General features: G+C 43.1%; 1 protein-coding gene across 1 annotated transcript; it reads right to left on the bottom strand.

Annotated features, from left to right (window-relative positions):
- Positions 1 to 744: 744 nt before the first annotated feature.
- Positions 745 to 5,053, bottom strand: adrb3a (adrenoceptor beta 3a). The gene has a single exon (XM_041233355.1). It carries the CDS (start codon positions 4,723 to 4,725, stop codon positions 3,412 to 3,414), a length of 1,314 nt encoding a protein of 437 aa, XP_041089289.1. The 5' UTR covers positions 4,726 to 5,053; the 3' UTR covers positions 745 to 3,411.
- Positions 5,054 to 21,876: the final 16,823 nt, after the last annotated feature.

Raw genomic sequence — 21,876 nt, 5'->3', positions numbered from 1 at the left:
TTGAACTTGATCTTAATTTCTACTGATTTTACTGTATTTTATAACTGCTCGTATCTGTAATGTGATATTTTGCAAGGGGATACTTTGTAGTCGCCCTGAATAAGGACCTCTGCTAATAAATAATAATAATAATAATAATAATAATAATAATAATAATAATAATAATAATAATAATAATAATGCATACATACATACATACATACATACATACAAACACACATACATACATATTGATCACTGCATAACCTTTACAAAATATGTAACCTATATTATCCTACTGCATAATTTCCCTTATAAAAGTTTCTTACAGTAAAAGCACATTAAAACATAATAAAACATAGTGAAAGTATAATAAAGCATTGGGAAGTATTGTAAAGCCCAGAGAGGTCTGGTAAAGCACAGGGAAGCATTGTAAAGCACAAAGAGGTCTGGTAAAGCATAGGGAAGCATTGTAAAGCACAGAGAGGTCTGGTAAAGCACAGGGAAGCATTGTAAAACACAGAGAGGTCTGGTAAAGCATAGGGAAGCATTGTAAAGCACAGAGAGGTCTGGTAAAGCATAGGGAAGCATTGTAAAGCACAGAGAGGTCTGGTAAAGCATAGGGAAGCACTGTAAAGCTCAGAGGGGTCTGGTAAAGCATAGGGAAGCATTGTAAAGCACAGAGAGGTCTGGTAAAGCATAGGGAAGCACTGTAAAGCTCAGAGGGGTCTGGTAAAGCATAGGGAAGCACTGTAAAGCTCAGAGGGGTCTGGTAAAGCATAGGGAAGCACTGTAAAGCTCAGAGAGGTCTGGACAAACCATGATAAACTATGGAGAATGCATGGGAAAGATGCAAAACCACTGTGAACATTGATGGTGCTAAACTTGTATAACACTGATGCAAGTATACAGTGTGAAGTGTTTGTTGAAATGATTAAAAACAGAAGTTATAATATTATAAAAACAATGATGTGTTTATGTGTAATTTCATTTCGGGAATCTCTAAAAGAAACCTCTTGCTTATTTCAGCATTATACCATAGTGCCTGCCATCTCTCTATATATCCTCTATTTACTTACAGCATGGTATACTGTAGATGCAAGCTTTCTTATTGCATTTCCAGTTATAATTTGCCATTATTGAAATACATAAATATGCATACGCACTCCCCCCCCTCTCTCTTTCTCTCTCTCTCGTTCTCACACACGCACACACACACACAAACACACATATCGACTCGCATTAAGAGCAGATTTGCTGTTCTAAATTGTCAAAACACTGTGGTTCAGTATTGAAAGTCTGCTGCTATAGAAGTGCCTAAACTAACACAGACCTCATTTCAATTCACACAAGCACAGGAAAGAAAATGCTTTGCAAAGTAAAACTGGCACTGTATGCCCAGGCATAGCCAGGCTGACCCTTACCAGAGCCTCCCCTAGTAAAAGCACAGCCAAGTGTAATAAAGCACAGTGCAAGCATCTCAAAGCAGAGCTAGGCTCTCTAGTATGGCAAAAGCTATCCAAAGACATGCAAACTACGGAACACTAAATGCAAACCAGATTCACAGTAAAGGCATGGGGAACACAATTAAAGCACCATGCACTTTTACAAAGGAATTCTGTTCACATATAGATGAAGTAGATATATTTCATATAGATTTTGTGGCCTGGAACATAAGGTATAAAATATACCACACAGTGCAATACATGCAAGTACAGACTGTATGTGCTTGCAGTTTAATCAGCACATCTATGATCATTAACAAGACATTTGCTTCGTAATTTCTTGGTGAAAATAAAACTCTTTTCGCCTCCCAATGTTAGACTTTACTATCTGAGTTTATTTGAACAATGCAACTCCAACAGAAGCAGTACAATGCTGCCTGCTCCTTCACCGGGCTTCCACTGTGCTTTATTACACTGTGCTGTGCTTTGACTATGGGGAAGTTTTATGAGGGCTGTATTGAATGCACACCCTGATACTGCAATATGGTTTTGTAGGGAAGCTCACACAGAAGTGTAGAGAACAGTTGTCTGTTTGTTTTTTTTTTTTTTTTTTTTTTAGTTTCTGAAGTTGATAAGAGGAAGCGTTTATGTTTGAAACAATCTTTATCTGGACTTTGGACTTTGACCTAAGCAGTGATCTTAATAAATCCGACCACAGACGTTTTGACTAGAAGACTTTCTCCATGTCTTCCACTCCAAACAGGCGTCGTTGAAACGTGTGCGTTTCTTTGAGTTTTACTAAATGCACCACTGTGTGTGTTTCGTAGTTTTGACACATACGACAAATTTACTCAATGCGTCACAAGCTCGCCTAATACAGTAAACATCCCCCAAAATGTTATTTTATGCTTATTTCAAATGTGTCTAAATTGGCAACGAGGGTCAAACTAGTTCAATAACATAGCAAAATATTTATAATGGGGTCCAGTATATATATATACTGATAAATAGATAGATAAGGTTTCAGCATTTTCTATCAATCGATTAATCATTATTAACATAATGCTATTTACTGCAAATGTTTCATAATGCCAATAATGTTTAATACAGGTACATTTACTTGCAGGTAAGCTGACAGTTTTGAAAACATTTCCTTACATGTAATTGGAAGTCAGCTAAAGTTAGCCACTTAAAATAGAAACTTAGTTATTAATTTCTGTTTGTGTTTTGTGGGTTTGTGTTGTTTTTTTAAACAGTGTCTCTCACAGCAGTTTAAAGTGCAGGCTATGAATGGAATCTGTTCAAGGACAGATAAACTTTATCTGATTCAGCTGCGTGCAATGAAGTAATAGCCGGCCAGAGCCACCTTCTCAATGAAGGCAGATAAACACATTTTTGTGGCGCTCAGCGCTGTTTAAGAAGAGCTCTCTTCAAATTCTTTCTGGTTTTCAAATACAAAAACACTCATGTTTTTTTTTTTTTTTATTTCCCAAATTTCTATCAAGGAGGCCAAATATATATATCCTATTATATCTGTGCTCTTGCACTAGCTGGAGGGAGTTGCATTGGACGTGAATATAGGAGAATTATACTAACAGCAGGAAATTGTATTTGAGCTCATTTGAATTATATTTGACTCTTTTTGGAAAGCGTTGTCATTCAATTTAGTACCGTAGAAAGTTTTGACAAGAAGCCTAATGTGTTTTGCATTATGGAAATGTTCAGGAAAGCAATAAATAAAGTTTAAAAATACATTTCACTGCATTAAAACTTATTTAAAACACAGTTCTTATCTGGCTCCGAAATTGTGCTACCTTCTTAAAAACAATTCTTAAGAAAAGTCTAATATAATTAATGACTTTTTATGTCATTTTTGATGTAAGATATTATTATTTTTTTATTAAGAAATTGGCAACTATAAAATGCCTTATGAATCCATGAGCCCAGATGACATCTCTATATCACACCTATATAACAAATTAAGCGCTTACCTTTCTGTCTCCTTCATAGCGAATTCACGGAAGTGTGCTTTCCCATTGGGACACGGTTCTCTGGGTGAGGGCTCCTCGCTGCGGCTGCTGCTCTGGCTGCTAGCTACGCTCTCCTCCGCCTCTGGCCCCACCGGGATGGGGGCGTGTGTTTGGTAAGGGCCCCCTGGACCCTTGCTACCTCCCCCTCCACCTCCACCGTCCCCAGCAAGGCAGGGGCACCGCATCTGAAGCTCCTTAGAAAAGGCGCGCAGCCACGTCTCCGAAACCCAGGGGCAATGGAGCAGCTTCTTGAAGACCGTTCGGAAATCAGGGCTCCGGCAGTAGATGATCGGGTTCAAGCCGGAGTTGATGTAGCCCAGCCAGTTCAACGTCAGGAAGACGTGCTTTTCGGGGATGCCCTTGATGAAGACCTTGATGATGTTGGCCATGAAGAAGGGCAGCCAGCACAGGGTGAAGATGCCCATGATGATGCCCAGCGTCTTGAGGGCCTTGTGCTCTTTTACGGCTGCCAGCCTGGAGGGCCGACGCTTGGCATGCTTCCCGGGGGCCAGGGTGGGCCCCCAGCCATCCCCCAGGTTGTCGTGGAAACGCACCCGGTTCTTCTCGATCAGGTGCACCTGCTTGGATGCGATGACAAAGACGCGGGTGTAGACGAAGATCATGACCACTAGGGGGATGTAGAAGGAGACTACGGAGGAGGTGATGGCGTAGGGCATGTTGGTGACAAAGTCGCAGCATGTGGGGTCCTGGTAGCATATGCGGGCCTCCTTGTCTGCCTCGTCACGCCAGTAGTGATTCATGATGGGCAGGAAGGAGATGAGCGCTGACACAGCCCAGATCATGCACACAATCACCCGGGCACGTGCTTTGCTCAGCAGGACCTTGTACCTCAGGGGCGCCGTGATGGCGATGTAGCGGTCCACCGCGATCACGCACAGAGTCTCGATGCTGGCCGTCACGCACAGGACGTCCACCGACGTCCACAGCTCACAGGCCGTGGTCCCCAGCAGCCAGTGCTGGGAGACCACCAAGGAGGCCCCCAGAGGCACCACCATTATCCCCATGATGAGGTCGGCACAGGCGAGAGACGTGATGAAAATGTTGGTGATGGTCTGCAGGCGAGGGGTCTTGGCAATGGCAAGGATGACCAGCAGGTTACCGATAATGATCATCAGGACTATAAGGGTCATCACGGTGGTCAGGAGGGACTGGAGCAGCAGCTCAGGGTTGTGGGCAGTCCCGCCAGGGCTGGACGCGTTGGTGATAGCCGTTGGGGTGGCGTTTGGTGTCTGGTTCTCGCCACCCATCATCTTCTTTTTATCTTAATGAAAATTAGACGTATATAAGTCCCGCTGGGGTTAGTTGCATCTTCTTGTATGTTCTTAAAACTCCCAGGGCAATCATCTTTTTATTCTTTTAGTTATCATTATTATTATTTTTTTTTGTATCTGTTTTTTAAAAGCAAGTTTTTTTCTCCATGTTTTTATTTCTGTTTTTTTTTTTTATTTCTTTAATAAACACCTTCCTCCGCACTCTCTACAAAATGGAGGTGTTTTTATTTAAGGATCTTTTTTTTTTATTCTTTTTTTTTTTTTTTCAAATGTGCTCAAAGAATCTTCCAAGTGTTTCTTTTCTTTCTTTCTAATCAAATTTTTCTTTACAAAAAAAAAAAAAAAAAAAACCCAAAACCAAAACAAAACAAAACCACAAAAATATGTTCGTTTACTTAACCCCAGGATTGATCATCTGTCTGACTTGCCACAATTATCATTCCCACTAAAGAATACAAATATAATAACAATATCTGGCGGATGCCTTAAAAAATGATGTATTCATTATTTTTAAATGTCAAGCAGTCCTCTTGCAACTGTCAGATACAATAATAATAAAAAAATCCTTCTACTTTCAATTTCTCTTGCACTTCTCAAATTGTTCTCTTCAGTCCTAAACGCTGGAGAGTCCGTGCGCAAGTAGCAGAGCTGATAAAGAGTTCGGGGACTTGGTCTCCCCCTCCCATCCCTCTGTGACTCCTTTTCCAGCCTCTCTCTCTCTCTCTCTCTCTCTCTCTCTCTCTTCTCTCAATGCTAGCACTCCCAGCTAACAGGGAGGAGTCAATATACGTGGCTCTGCAATGAGATTGTCACATTAAAGTGACAGGGGACGAGGGGAGCTGAAGGGGCTGGCACACAATCCAGTTTGCTATTGGAGCACCATCCGGGACCCTGTTCAGAGTCAGAATCTTGTATTTTTTCCGCTTTCATGACAATGTATGTGCTGGAAAGAAAGAAATTGAAGCTGGTTTCAGCCGCACACCCGAGTTTAGCAGCTCCTAAACTCTGACTCGTTTATTTGCTTTGTTTTTGTAACTCGAACCGTTTATTTTGAAATCCTGCCCTGTTTATTGAAATGGAGGCTGTGTTTGTTTTCATTTATCATTGCGTGAGTTAGTTCTTAAATTCCCCTTGGCTCAACTGTGTAAACATGTAGGGTGCAGAAGGATCGACTCCATTCATACAGACAGTAAAAAAATTAACATTTCAGTTTGAACACAGCCAGTGCTGTGTTTATGCACACAGCTCTAAATTAGTAACCACTTAATTGTAGGGGTAAAGCCACGACTACTGTAATTGGTTAATGTAATCCAGAGTGATTCCCTAGTGCTGTAAAATGCTCTAAAAAATCAAGTTATTGCTTATAAGATTAAAGCTTGGTCCGATCGATCGATTAATGCATGCAGAAAACTATACAGATATTAACATTTGGGACAATGCCATTAAATATCTGAAAATGTTCATTTGGTTCCAGAAGCACTTTTTTGTTCCAGAAAAGAAATGTTATCACGCAAGAAAGAAAGAAAGAAAGAAAGAAAGAAAGAAAAGAAAGAAAGAAAGAAAGAAAAAGAAAGAAAGAAGCCAGTTGTAGTTTCTACAAAGAGAAAAAAGCTGTGTGATCAAAGGCCACTGATGTGAATAGCTGATATACGCTATGTGTGTGTGTGTGTGCGTGTGTGTGTGTGTGTGTGTGTGCGTGTGCGTGTGCGTGTGCGTGTGTGTGTGTGCTTGTCCTCTGCTCCTTGCCTTTGGAAGTCCATCCCAAGTCATGTCAGGAACGCTGGCACAGTAGAATCATTCCAATCACATTTAAAAACACTTCTGCTCGCGTCGGCTTATTTTGGAGCTGGATTTTTTTTTAGTTTTTATTGTCAAGTTTCCTGCAATGCTCTGCATGAACAGCGATATATATATATATATATATATATATATATATATATATATATATATATATATATATATATATATATATACACACACACTATATTTTATAATAAACTTTCAGCACAGTCTCCCACACCTTCCAGGTTGCATTAGGCTAGAATACGATAAACAATGCAATGGTTCTGAATTATACCGAGGGGCAATGATAGCACAAGAGAAGCTACAGTGGGATGAAGCTGCCAATGGTACCACAGTATATTGACTTCGCCCTACCCAAATTAGCGGCAATGCAAACACACTGGCACTACAATGCAATGGTTCTGCGTTACACCAAGGTGCAGCAGTCCTAGCTACAATGGGATTAGGCTGCCACTGGTAGCACGGCACAACCGCGGTGGTCAGATCTCGACACTCCAGGTAGAAGCAGCAGTGTAGGTATTGAAATAATTAAAACCTGGATTCTTTACCAACTGCCCCTCGCCGTGCAAGAAATACAAAGACTCAGCATAACTTTACCAACTGCTGCCTGACGGGAACTTGTTTATGAAAAGGAAAAACTTTATGAAAACATTCAAAGAAATATTTGGCGTGTTTCGGGTGGAATAGTTTTAGGTTTTGTTTTGCCCTGTGCTTGGATCAGGAGGTCAAAAGATGTGCAGAATTCCATTCCCTTGCTGTAATAAATCGCAACCTGTTCTCATCATTATTATTACTTTTGAAAGCTACTCTCAAGGTACTTGCAATTACTGTGTTGAAGAGGATTACAGGGTTAGTATTTAGCTGTAGGAAGCAGGTGATATTTATCAGCCTGGGCTGATCATGCTATGAAAGACCTCTGGGACAACAGACTTGGTTTGTGAACTTTAACTACTTTTGGACTTGGCAACTTGTTTTGTACACATCTTCACATCTTCGTTTTTCAAAGAAGTGTCTTAAACACAGGGATGGAAATAAGACTCCCGTTGCACATCCATTCCAAGCTCAGTAAAGCAAATACGATCAGTTACCGTACAAACACAGAAGCGTTGCTATCGCAGCGTGCAAAGGCACTGCAGCTGAAACGCAAAGCGAAGGGAAGTTATGAATTGAATTGAAAGCTGATTTAGGTGTGAATCAACGGTTTCCTGTTGAATCGACTCCAGAATGAATTGCCAGTGACAGCGTCGCGGCATCAAATTGGAGCAAATCTGGTGAAGTCATTGCATTATAAAAAGGCCAATTGCCGGTTTTTTTTTTTTCCAAATGTTCCATTGTTATTATAGCTCTGTAAAAAAAAAAAAGCAGCTTAACACATCTGGAATTAATGGGGAAATGCTTAGATCAGAGGAGAGGGGGAGAGAGAGAGAGAGAGCGAGGGATTTGGCAACGTCTCATTTCATTAATATGCAGCTGTAGTCACATGAGAATGAACAGTTAATAGCCGTGCCATGCATGTGCGTGTATCCATCATAAAATGTCATGTGAGCTTATATTTCTTATGCATGTCGAGTAAGTTTTTGGGGGACTTGGTAGATTCAATAAAAAAAAAGACATGACCTATTGACGTGATCATCACAACCTGAAAACGAGAGTGCGGCATCCATGCGGTTTAAACGTGCATTATGTAGGCAGTCTGGACAGCTTCTGGAATAATATCAGCAAGGCTGCATACCATGCCTGTAACTCACTTCAGCAAGAGGATAATTGCATCCGTTCTATATCGCCTTGAAAATGGCAGCATCATGGCACCAGATTTGACAAAACCTCACCATTCTACCTGTGGCTGTCCAAAGGTTTTCTGAAAAGACTCATTTTCTACATTGGGTGTCTCAGCCAGAGTCTACAGTAGGGGGTTCCAGATGGATTTTTTTTTTTTTTTGGCACGCAACGGGATCCTTTCGAAATCTTGTTTCCCCTCGATGTGGTCCGGCTCCAAATCGCACTCTGCAGTTTACATGCTGTCAGCGTTCCTTCGTGCTTTCAAACTTGAAGTCCCCGCAGACCCAGCAGCTGTCAGTGTCCCGGGTTCCTGCCTGGAGAATCCTGGCAGCCGCGGTACTGATTAAGCACAATTCATGGGTTCTGTTACAATGCTAATTGAAGAGGCTACCAAACAGCAGCATGCAATCTAAAAATACAACGCTTTGTGAAGCTACTACTATGGCGCAATTCAATTGCAGCAATCATCCTATTCCCCTCAGTGAAACCTTCTGGACTGGGCATATCAGCGTTTTAAACAAATGTTACATTTTACACAAAGAACCAAACAATTTATGGAGCCATATTTTCAAAGCGTTTACTCCAGACTTTAGTGAACTCCTATTTTATTGAGGGTAAAACGTTCCTTTTACGGAACTAGAAACCGATAGAACTAAGCTGTGTAGTTCAAGTGCCCTTAAGCGCTCTCGATGTGTTTTTGTATCTCATTTTGTCAGGAACAGGATTTTTTTGTCCTTTTAAAAGTGAATTGAAGACTGGAGGCAACGCTTTGAAAATATGGCCCATGGTCTGGTAACATTTCCCTAGTAGATCAGGACTAACCCCCGCAACGCAGAAAGTAGAATTGTATTGATGATTATGGGATGTACAGAAATGAACAAGTGCCTGGCTTCAGGGTCCATCACCTGACCCGTCATTTTCAATCAAACAGGAGCTCCCTGTTAGTGAGAGCTGGGAGCTTTCATCTATGATTGCAAAGCAGTGAAACTTCCCCACCACTTCCTCAATCTGCCTGTTTATAAAACTCCAGAATCCTGTAGCTTTGTATCCCACGGGGGACACACGGAGCTGAAACCACAGGGACTGGCTGGAAATCTGATGGTTTGGGATGTTCTGCAGGGAATAGGAGAAACTAACAACAAACCACAAATGCACTGAGGCTAGGTAATGGGGATACAGTTCGGTACAATACAATACAAAAGGATGCTTGATCTAAAGAAGCTAAGCACTAGATGGCGCTGCCTCTCCCTTCTGGAAAGAGTCTTCAGCTGATCTAGCCTATGTTATGTGTGTCTATGGCATGCAGCTGGAATTGAAGAGAAGCTCCTGAACTCAGAGCATTAGAACACAGTCAAAATCAAGAATGAGAAGAAACCCAAAGCATTACTGTCATCGGTTCTCGTGACTGCACCTCTCGTGACAGCCTCTAATCACTTCAACTCGTTTCAAACGCTTTGCACAGGATATCCTCCCATTAGATGCAAGCTAGGCTGATACAGCCAGCGTAAAAACAAACCACTGGGGTCCCATTCTAACACCGCTGCATTATTCTGAACAGACCCCGGCCAGCAGAACTATTAGCAGATAGTAGCCCTTATAGAAGTTTCCCGCTGCACAGGGGAAGCATGGTGAAGCACAGGTAAGCATTGTAAAGCACAGAGAGGATTGGTAAAGCATATTAAAAAAAACATGATTAACTATGCATGGTTTAACGGGAAAACCTTTAGCAGGACAGCAGTGGCAATGCAACAGTACCACAATGGTATGCACACACAACACACAATTTAATCATGCTACCATATCATTAATAACCTTAGAAGAAGCACCGCCTGTGCTGGTCTGAATCCAGTGTGAAGTTGTCATTGCTTGCAATTCTGTGGTCTGCTAATGTTTCTGCTAGCTGGAGCAAACTCTCAAACTCACCATTCATTCCATTGTGGGTTTTTTTCCCCCACCTCTGACAGGAAGGTTTGTTTGATTGGTGCAATATTTCATTGCAGTGTTTTAGGGTGAGATTCTGTCAATACAAGCAGAGTTAAACCTATATGGGGAAAGAGGAGAGTCTCCTTTACAAGCGCTGGGAGAATATTTACTAGAAAGCAGACCCTTTTTGGTGCTCCAGTTTGAGCTGGAGTGCTGGTTTTAGCTTGGAAGCTTCCTGTAATTTGGTTACGCTCCTGCTAACGCCTTCAGCAGGGGGAGGTTATTAACCCTTTCAGTGCTGAATTAACTGCCTCAATGTTTCTTCCCTTTGCAAAGGCCTCTGAAACAGTTTTTCTTGTCTTTGCAACAGAAGGAAGCTTTGACATGCGTCCCACTTTGAGTGCGCTCTTGAGTCTAGCTAGGCGAGGCTCCAGTGTGATTTTTTCCAACAGCATGTGTTAACAAAGTAAGGATTTAAAACTAGGAACAAAGGGCTTTTCCTTTCTAAATAAAATGACATGGTGTTAGGCACCAGCCTTTACAAATACAATATTGAAGACTGTTCAAACCAAACCTCAACATTCAAATTCCTCAGAGTGCGTTGTAATGCTGTGGCATCGCGGTCTATTGAACTGAACGCGGACAACTACAGCATGCTTCAAACACAAACGTCTTACCATTCAAGCTCAGCAGCAAAGAGGCGAGCCCAGGTCTTATGCAGCTGTCAGTGTTGTTAGCATATAGCTATTACAGTGTGTAACCCTTTTACAAGTGGCTCATTCAAAGGTTTATTGCTGAGCTGTGCTGCGAAACCATAAAACAAAAGACTAGACAAGGCCTTGTTAGCTGTGGTACAGATTGTGATCCCTATAAATCACTTCTCTCAGCCGGGTCGAGTTAGCGAGAGCCGACTGCGTGTGAAAACCGTTCCTTTAGCAGGAGCGGCACACAATGCTTGCATTGATAAGAGGGATAAAGGACCCCCAATTAACACTGATGGAGTACTGCTGTTATTTCACGAAAGAGGTTAGACGAATAACATGCGATATATAGATATGCATTACTTCCCTGCTTCTCTGTCTGTGTATTCCTCCACGACTGGTATTCATTCTTTAGTAGGCTCAGGGTCTCAGTTTATTTTGGTTATTTTTAAAACAAGAAGCACTGTCCTTCTCTCGCCTTTACAATTGAGTACTAACCAATCCAACTGGAAGCCAGTTTGCTCTCCTGGGAAAATTGCAGGGAAATTGCCCCCCTCCGTGGTAAGTGTATTTGGCAGTGGAAAAATCGGCACGTATAATTCAGATTGATTTCTTTGCCATTGGGACATTGCACAGGAGCCAAAATCCGAAGCCAGGCTGGTTTCTCCTCTCTGTGTGAGATCACAGCAGGACCTCTCGCTATTTACAGTGAGATAAGAGAACTTGTGAAGCACCCCACTCACACAGCATCTCAATTATAGATCCCTAGTCCTGAGGAGATAATGACTTCTTGTAGGGTAAGCGTAACCAGATGCTTTGAAAGAAAAACAGGATGGAAAAATAAGGGTATTTAAAAGAACATAGATTAGACTGGAGCCACACTGCCTCCCTCCCACCCTCCCAGTCCCTCAGCTCTAACCACTAGAGCCACACTGCCTCCCTCCCTCCCTCCCAGTCCCTCAGCTCTAACCACTAGAGCCACACTGCTTCCCTCCCTCTCAGTCCCTCAGCTCTAACCACTAGAGCCACACTGCCTCCCTCCCTCCCAGTCCCTCAGCTCTAACCACTAGAGCCACACTGCCTCCCTCCCTCCCAGTCCCTCCTCAGCTCTAACCACTAGAGCCACACTGCCTCCCTCCCCAGTCCCTCCCTCAGCTCTAACCACTAGAGCCACACTGCCTCCCTCCCTCCCAGTCCCTCAGCTCTAACCACTAGAGCCACACTGCTTCCCTCCCTCCCAGTCTCTCAGCTCTAACCACTAGAGCCACACTGCTTCCCTCCCTCCCAGACTCAGCTCTAACCACTAGAGCCACACTGCTTCCCTCCCTCCCAGTCCCTCAGCTCTAACCACTAGAGCCACACTGCTCCCTCCCTCCCAGTCCCTCAGCTCTAACCACTAGAGCCACACTGCCTCCCTCCCTCCCAGTCCCTCCACTCTCAGTGCTAGAGCCACACTGCTTCCCTCCCACCCTCTCAGCTCTTGGTCAAGCGATTTCTCATGCTTAGGCAGGGTTGATTTTTCTGTTAATTCGCTGTATTAGCGAGAATCACAATAAGAGAGAGAAAACTGAGGGCTTGTTGCATTTGCATGAGCGCCAGGTGAGAGAGAGAGAGAGAGAAAGAGAGAGAGAGAGAGTGCAAGATAGTGAGAGAGTGAGCGAGACAGTGAGAGAAAGAGAAAGTCAGACAGACAGACGGAGAGATAGCCACGCGCAGCAGGATAACCTCGGTGTCACCTTCCAATTAATTCAATCATCTTTACTGATAACGTGTCTCTTTACTGGAAACGGAATCAGTAACTGCGTGCTTGTGCGTCAACAGAGCTCAGCAGCTTGGTGTCTATTGGTTTGTCGGAGGTATTGTTCTGATAGCAGTGTCTGTCTAAAAGTCACTCTGCACGGGGCGACAGGCAGGTCACCAGCATGCCCCGGGGCCCCTGTTTTGGAGTTTTCAGTAAGCTTTGGAGTTTTCATTATATGTCTCAAGTGTGCAGTTTTGAAAGAAACATGTTACATCACACATGAATAAAACATGGATTCTGGTACTACTTTAGGGTACAGGAAGTTCTCAGTTTCTATGCCTTATTCTCTGGTTCTCTGTTTACACTCCCTGGGAAAAAGCATGTTACTGGCTGAAAGCGTGTCAGTCAACTGGGGAAGCAGCTGATTGGTTATCGACAGGAAAGAAGCCACTCAGGGGGGTGGGGACAATTTCACGCAGCAGGTGATATGACCCGGGAAGTACAATGGCTTCCAAACAGAGTTTTCTTTAACCTAGTGTAGGGCCAGGGATCATGTTTTGAAAACAAAATACATATGTGCTTCTTTCAAAACTGCACATTTGAGACCTAAAACGAATGAATGTGCGTGGAACTAGGCAATCGCAATTTTCTGTAATTATGATAGCAAAGACTGGTACGACATTGACAGTCAGTCACCATTGCAGAAAGCTGTTCTTCAAATGGATGTTTGACCTGCCTCTGCATTTCAAGACCAGACGGTTATCTGTTCAGGGGGTTCGAGGGTATGTACAGAGCAAGTAGGGGAGTGGGAGGGGTAGTCTATAGTGCGTCATCCATGGAGACATTGTAGCTTACAGCAAAACAAACCAAATAGATCTGCTACCAGACTAGACCAAAACAGCATGTCACACTGCCCTCTCGTCATTAATTACCTACTGTGCTCTAAGACATGTCCTCACTCCACTCACCCACACAAGGTCTCCCAGAAAGCCAGCAGGAAGCACGCCGTTTTCCAAAGGCTGCGTCATGTCTTTACTGTCAATTGCCAGCGCGCTCTGCATTAAAAAGTATAAGAAACTAAGATAAATATTCCTGCTTGTCAGCTCGAGCCTTCAGGGTCACGCTCTCTGTGTGAGTCACGCCAGACCATGTTTCAAATCAGCAACGTTTACCATGTATTAGTTCCAAAGACTCACATTGCATTCTGCATCGAGCGTCATTGTTCAGATGCAATACCTGCTAGTATTAACAGAGATAGGCAATTGATCGAGTTACCTGAACCCCTGGAGAGCCAGTCTCAGACTGATGATCCTGGAAGTACTGGGCGCTTCTCTGTCTGTGTCGCCTCTATGCCTGGTATTTATACTGTAGTAGGTTCAGATACTAAGTGACTACAGTGTATTTAGGTTATCATACCAATTATAATAGAAATCAGTTATTCAGCTGTTGCTCCATTCAATTCATGGTGTAACCAATCGCTAACTACTCTCTTTTACACAGATCACTGTGGTTAATTGCTTACCATACTTCCTTCTTTTCCATTACATTTCTGCACACGCGTGATCATTTTAACCTAAGTTACCTGAGCAGCTCTGCTTGTGCCAGTCACCTTAAGAAGTGAAATAAATCCATTCATTAACGCGTTGATTTCAAAACATGAAACTGCGTCCTTCCCCCACCTTTACTGCCTTCCCGTGGCTGTGAGCTGTCGATGACGATGTTATTACGAGTGTCAGCACCCCACCGACACTTTAGATGATCTCGTTTTCTTTCGCCCTCTTGTGTATTTCCATTTCCTCCTTTGTTTTCTCCTTAGTTACTTTTCCTTATATAGCTCTAAGAGTCCCAATTATAAAACACCCAACAGTGATCAATCTAACAATGCTTGAAGAAACCATTTCATTGAAATTTTATAAATTCTACAGAAGCGTTTTACTGCTGTAGAAGTCTTTTTTTTTTAATAGCAATGGATAAATCTACAGCTATGCTAAATGTTTTGCAGCACCCTCGGGAGTGACCTAACTTTGCTTCATAAAGTCGAATGAAACCTGCTGAATAGTGTTACGTTTACATATTGAATTACACACCGTTTTCTAGTTTTTTAATGAAAAACTGAAAAAAAAAGGATATGACTTTAATTATTTCTCAATCCTAAAATTCTAGGTGATGCAAAGTTTTTTGCAAAGCCGGGGCTGTAGAGCGGGGCTGTAGAGCAAAATTAATAGCTATTTACTCCAAATGGTCATTAGTGCATTTTGGAAAAGGAAAAAACATCAATTATGTATAAGTATGAGCACAAACAGTTCTTTATTAGCAGACAGAACTAGCCGAACTGTTTCTCCAGTTGACGGCTGACCTTAAAAGTTTGATAGAATGTTTGGAAGTGAGCATTTCCCTTGCTAATTCCAGTCCGACTGCATCGAATTTATTTAGCCTGGAACAAAGAAGAAATAGGGGAAGGGGGGGATAGACTGAAGTCTTTAAAATCTTAAAACGTAGCTGACATTGTTAACCAGAGCCAATAATTTAAGAGCAGCACAGAAACCAGGACCAGAGGACACAGCTGGAAATGGAGGTAGACAGGCCAGAGGAGCGGGGTGCTTCACACAGAGAGTGGGGAAGGCATGGGACTGGCTGTAGGTAGAGTCATGTTGTTGAGGCACAATCACTGGGATCCTTTGAGTCCTTTAACTTGACAAAGTTCTTAGATAAATCAACTGCTAGGAACTGCCCTACCCTCGTTCTTAACGTTGGCATGCTCTTATGAGTAAAAATCAGCCTTTTCACATGGAAACATTGTCTGTGCCTGAAAGCCGCTTCTTCGGTCATTGACAATGAGATCGCGAGCGTTCAGGGTGGTTCCAAAAAAAGAAGCCCTGAAATAAATATGTTGACGGAAAAGCACAACAACAAATGCCGTTCAACAAATAAACCTCCTTGTTTTTTTTCCGTAAACAGAGAGTCCATTGAGCACAGCAGCTTGAGATCCAGCATGCAGTGATGCAATCTTTCCACTCTCTTCAGGTTTTGGAGCTCTGTTTAGAACACAGTGTTTTCATTTAGAATAGCGCTCATTATTATTAAGGTGCTGGGTTTTGACAGCGCTGGACAGCTGAGAGTGGAGTGTTTAGACTAGCAGAGGCACTGGAACATTTTTTAAAGTGGGGGTGCTGAAAGCCATTGAACAAAACTGTAATCCCTGTATGATGGAAGCCATGCAAAACCAGGGGGTGCTTCCTCACCACCAGCACCCCTAGTTTCCAGCGCCCTTGTAGACTAGCACTCATTATTATTAAGGTGCTGGTAATGCCAGTGCTGCAGAGCTGAGAGTGGAGGGTTTATTACAGAGTGTCCATTTTTACTGGTAATGATTTAATTCTAACCCAGTGATCACAGTATGCAACTACCATGTTAAATTGCAAAGTTTGTAGAAAGTTTCCAGGATCTTTTGCGGTTACTCACAGATCAATCAGCAGCTTGAAAACTGATAACAAGGGTCAGTGTCTTTTAATAGAAGCCCCACGAAACCAGCAGGTATCAACAACCCTCGTCTGCGATTGGCTGGAGGCTGACTCGTCTGAGTGTGCCCTCTCCACCCACTCTCTTATCACGCACTGCATCCCAACACCATTCCTTCATACCATACCAAGACTTTATCAGGCACTCACAATCTCTGAGACCAGAACATCAAGGGAGAGCTAGTGTGGGTATAGTTAACGAGGGTAGAAGCTACACTAAAGTGCAGATCTCACAGTCAGAGTGCCAATGAAAAAGCATTTGAAACGTTTAAACCGCAGAACGTTCTATATAAACTGTTTAAGTGCATTAATATAGTGCTTCGTCTTTTTTTTTTAGTGACTTACAATATATTTGTAAGTGTTCGGTGGGTACAAAAGTCTCGTTTTGGTTGAGGACGTTGATGATTGGCAGAGCTAGTGGCAATGTAAAGCAAGGGATCTTGAGAGGGGACAGAGCGGTCTCTGTTTTTTGCCAGTAAAGCACTTCTGTTTTCCAGCCTTTGTTCTCACTTACTAATGAGTCATTTGGCAGATGCTTTTATCCAAGGAAGGTGAATTATGATAATCCTACTGGGATCCAGTTCTAACCCCCAGTATATATTACCCTGCAGAAACATGGGCTCACTTAGGAACTGCAGGCGTTTTCACTGCTATTGTTTTGTGCTTAAAAGGTTTTGTTTAAGACCTCCCTGTTTGAGTGCTCTAGTAGAGATGTTTACACTCTGTTCATCTGGTTGTTCGAACACGCGTGAGAGATTTCTTTTTTGCATAGACCCTCCTGCCAACGCTTCTCCTTCATAACACATTAACAAGTAGATATGTCTTATTTATTCTGTCCTCTGATCGCTGTCTGCTGCTGATTAAGTCTGAACCGCAGATGGAAGCACGCGGTCTGTCTGCTACTGACAGGGCACCATGGCCTTGCAATGGATCCCCAGCAGTGTGTGTTCATACCGCTGAGTTACTGAACGTGGTACCATGCTATCAATGGAGTCTCATCCATTGCAGATGCCCCTGTGCTACCATTGCCCCACAGTGCAGAACCACTGCCCTTGCAGTGCCACTGCCTGTCTGTCTGCATTGCTATTGGAGATCATTTGGGAAGGGCGTAGTTAGCACACTGTGGCACCATTCCACCAATGGCAGCCTCATCCCACTGCAGCTGCCCTTGTGCTACCACTTCAGTACAGAACCGTTGCATTGCCTTCATTGTTATTAAAGATCATTAGTTAATACACATCCTGATCTTGCTGTAGATGCCCTTGCGCTACATCAGTATACAACTGGACCCCTTCCTGAAATATTTAAACCATTTTAAACCAGCTTATAACACAATACAGCACAACCACACCCTTAAGACCACCAGTATTGAAAGAACACCAGTCTACAACGACCCCGTTTAGCAGATCCCCTGAGCGGTTCTTAGAAACAGGTTTGACTGCGGTCCTCTCTGCTCCAAAGCAAACAACAGTTCAGCAGCTCTGGGGCTCGGGGGACCAAAGGCAAGCGTGCTGCACCTTGAGCACGCCGGTGGTCTGCTCTTCTAGCCAGCTGATTGCGCGCCTCTTTCATCGTTTGTTTGCAAACTCCCGAGAATGCCCATTTATAGCCCGTATTTACTTTCTAGTTTCCCTCACCCTCTCCCTATCGCAGGACAATCAAGCCAACTCTGGGGCCCAGGCCAATTAGTGCAGCAGTTTGATAAGAAGCTGCAAACGAGTGCCTCCATTTTATTGCTCAGACCTGCGCCTTTGATCTCATGCAAAAAACAATGTCCCCTCTAAAAATAGGTGCAGAAGCATACCGAGTATAACACACATGGACTTGTCTATGCATGCAAGATCTCTACCAGCAAGCAAGATCTCTACCTGCCCCATTCACACAGATACATACTGCAAGTGTACAGCAAGCTAACGGCTCGAGGTTTGTACACTGTATATAATTGTGTGGTATTGCAACTGTGCAGCTGGGGCCAAAAGTTTTGCATAAGCTAGAATTTTAGGATTGAGACATCATTTATAAAACTACATGAACATAATTGAGATCTTTTATTTAAACAATCAAAGAAAATACAAAATGATATCTCAAAAGTCTACCGGAAGCCATAATAGCAGTACAGTACTTCAAAAAGTGTCTTTTTTTTTGTTGAGTATATGGAAAGCTACACAGTGGTTTGCAATATGTTAAAGTAGGTACTTTGCACATAAAAAGCATGCATGCTTTGAGTGATTAAAGCAAAGTAGTACAGTATTCACAACAGTGTGGAGTGGTTTGAAGCTTTTAAGATAATTATATACAAAGCTACTTATCTGCTGTCTGTTTACAAGTTAAGTAGGTTATAATCAACTGTTTTCCATATGTACAATGCACATGTCCATACGACGGTGCCTATAGTGTTCTGTACATTATAGAGTATATCGTAATACCTGTACAATCAGGGGGCGTCTATAGCGCTTGTCCGCTCAGGTGACACACAAGAAGCTATTCAGCGCAGATCCGCTGATAAGGGCTCTTTCGGGGGCTGAGGGGTTGATGGAGGAAGTTCGGAGATTACAAGAGGCTTGATAACATCTCCGCAGCCTCCTTCCACCGCGCTGGCAAATGCTTTGCATTTCTGTCAGGGGTGCGTAGGGGCAGGAGGCACGCTCCAGCATGCTGTGGGGAGAGGACTTTAGAAAGAAAACAAGAAGAAGAAGAACGAGTTGTCCTGTAAATAGACAAACACTGCGCCAGGAGAGAGAGAGAGAGAGAGAGAGAGAGAGAGAGAGAGAGAGAGAGAGAGAGAGAGAGAGAGGAGAGAGAGAGAGAGAGAGAGAGAGAGAGAGCTAAGCCTGCACCAAATGGTAACACTAGCATGGTTTGACTTCCGCTTTATAATGAGAATACAAGAGCCAGTGGAGTGGCATTGTGGGGCTAATGGAAGCCACAACCTTACAGCTTTATAACTGGTTCTGCAGGATTAGAGGGATGCTTACTATTTAGGGATGAGGGAGAGCTGTACTATACAGCCTCAAGGGAAGGAGCACATGTTATTAGGGCTACCAAGAGTGAACGCTCGCTCTACTACTAAAAAGCACAGCATCAGGAGAGTTCAGCAATCAGAAGCACCAGCTTTTTGAGATGCTATCAGCAGAAACTCCCTGGAGACCTGTTGATAAATAAAAACAAGAACATTACAAGACAGCTTATATATATATATATATATATATATATATATATATATATATATATATATATATATATATATATATATATATATATATATATATATATATATATATATATATATATATATATATATCTGTCAACCTCTCTATCTACAGATGTGTATATAGATGCATGTCAAAACATTGTCTGTGATAGAGATCATCCAGTAATATAAAATAAAATAATACTGCATGATTGTCTGATATTCTACCCCTCCACCCTCACTCCCAGGCTCCTGCATGGTCCCTGATATAATATAATGTATAATCTAATTCTTGCTGGTAATATAATATTAATTAGGTCTTCTATCCACTCCTCAACTCTTTCCCCGCTAAATTGATACAAATGCTATCATGCTAATGTTTGCTGCTCAAACGTCACTGAGTACAATTGGTCCGCAGATTTAATTATGTTCTGCTCCATAGCGATGCAGGTCCTGCAGGTCTCAGACATTCCACTCTATATGTCTAGTGTGCCTTTTCCCAATTCTCCCCCTCTCTACCCTCTCTCTTTGCTCCTCTATTCTTCTATCTGCTCGAAAACGGACAGCAGGCCATGATCCTTGCTGTCCGGCACAGGCCCTCGGAGTGACAGCCCTCCTGGAGCTGAGCCAATCGGACAGCTCCCTGCGGAGTGTTTGTTGCTAAAATTACATCCAGGCTGCTGTCAGGCTTCAGCATCAGCACAGCTGCACGCCAACGCACAAACACACACTCGCAAACACAACACACACGCTCACAACACAGCCACAGCTTTCTCGTTATACCTTGATCCTGCCACCACACTAGTCAGAGGGAAGTACTTGGTTCCCCAGTTCTCAACCATTTCTTTCCTGTGTTACAGGAAATAGGGTGCCACCTCCCTACACAGCATGGTTTCCTGGGGTTCCAGAGTAATCCTCAGGCATGGAAATATAATTAAAGCCTTGCAAAATACTTTTCATTATAGTAGCTGGAAAGATGCCTTAAAAAGATGAAAAAATGATTTCCAGCACAAGATAAAAGGGGCACGGGGATAATGTAGTGCAGTAATTCCGCTAATAAGATGTTAGAATATTGATGTTAATAAGCTTTGGTTAGCATGCATTTAAAGAAAGGTCAGTGGCTAACGTTATAAGAGGCACGAAAATGAGCACTCCTTTCCACTGCAATGTTTCCTATACACTTTGCATCTATCGGAATGCAGTTTCACTACGCCACCTATGGACTGAAATTGACAGTGCCGCTCTGGGCTGAGCGCTAAATCTCAAATGCCATTCTAGCATTTTACAGCACGACCAGAATGTCTATAATCACCAATTACAAAGAGAAATGTTGACTGCAGTATTCTTGGCATCGCTGTGGCGTTTCTGTTGCAGGTTTTATTTTTATAGTTTAGTATCTCGTTTGTTTTTGTAGAGTCTCGCTTCAGTGTGTTCAAGTTGACTGGCGAGGTTTTGTCGTCTTTTAAAAATCGTCTTCCAAACTCGCAGGCAGGATCTCCGCCCGCACTCCACTGTTATCTAAAAGCTGCATCATATTTCCATCTCAGGGCAGCACTGCCCACAAGCCAGTGCTTTCCCTTATCGCTTAAAATGTACCTTAAGCACATTGCAACTATGCAGAATAACACTGCAATTATGGGTAAGTGCACAGGTATTTACTAAGTAACTACCATGTAAATACACAGCAATTATAGACACTTCATGGAAACTCTATCCTCCTTTGTGCTGTTTAGCTTCCCAATAGCACAATGGACCTGACACCGTAGCTAACTTTATAGCTGGACAGTCTGCAACTGGTTTCTGCAGAGCCTGAATTTCCACCCTCATTCCAATAAAAAATGCAAAGATCATGCCAGGGTCTAGCAGGACATGCAAGACTGTAAATGCTGAAAGCAATGGATGATACAAGCCAAGGGAAAGGGAAAGATGCATGTCTTGTTCTAAAAGGACTATATTCAGATGATGCAGGGGGTGCATAGCTCACACAGGGAATTTGCAAGATTTCAACTTTGAAAAATGACTGCAAGAATTCTGCAAGCTGGTGAAAGGCGCACATGAAGTCCTTCTTTATCCTTGCTTTGCACTGGCTCACCTGGTAAAAGCACGGCCGAGTGGTGTGCAGGGTGAGTAAAGGCAAGGCCGAGTGGTGTGCAGAGGGAGTCATGCAGTCAGGGGAGCGCAGGGGAGCCTCCTGGCTGGGCGAAGTCGCCGGTCTTCGCTGGGGATTCCGAAGGGTCTCATTGGCTCTTCCGCTCCCGTGGGTTAGGGAGGCAAAACCGTCAGGGACCGTTTCTGCTCATCAGTGGATTCCAGTGAGCTCAGGCAGACACCCGCTGGACTGGTCTTTGTCCTCCAGTGGACACCCGCTCTCGAGTTCCTGGGTGTAGAAGAAGAAGCTGGCTTGGTGGTGGGATTGGAGGATCCCCACTGAACCTTCAGTCCTCCTGAGCTGTGTGGGGAATTTCTGCGGTGAGG

This window comes from Polyodon spathula, chromosome 31 (assembly GCF_017654505.1).
Source record: "Polyodon spathula isolate WHYD16114869_AA chromosome 31, ASM1765450v1, whole genome shotgun sequence".
Lineage (NCBI taxonomy): Eukaryota > Metazoa > Chordata > Actinopteri > Acipenseriformes > Polyodontidae > Polyodon > Polyodon spathula.
This window is presented reverse-complemented; position numbering and strand designations above follow the sequence as displayed.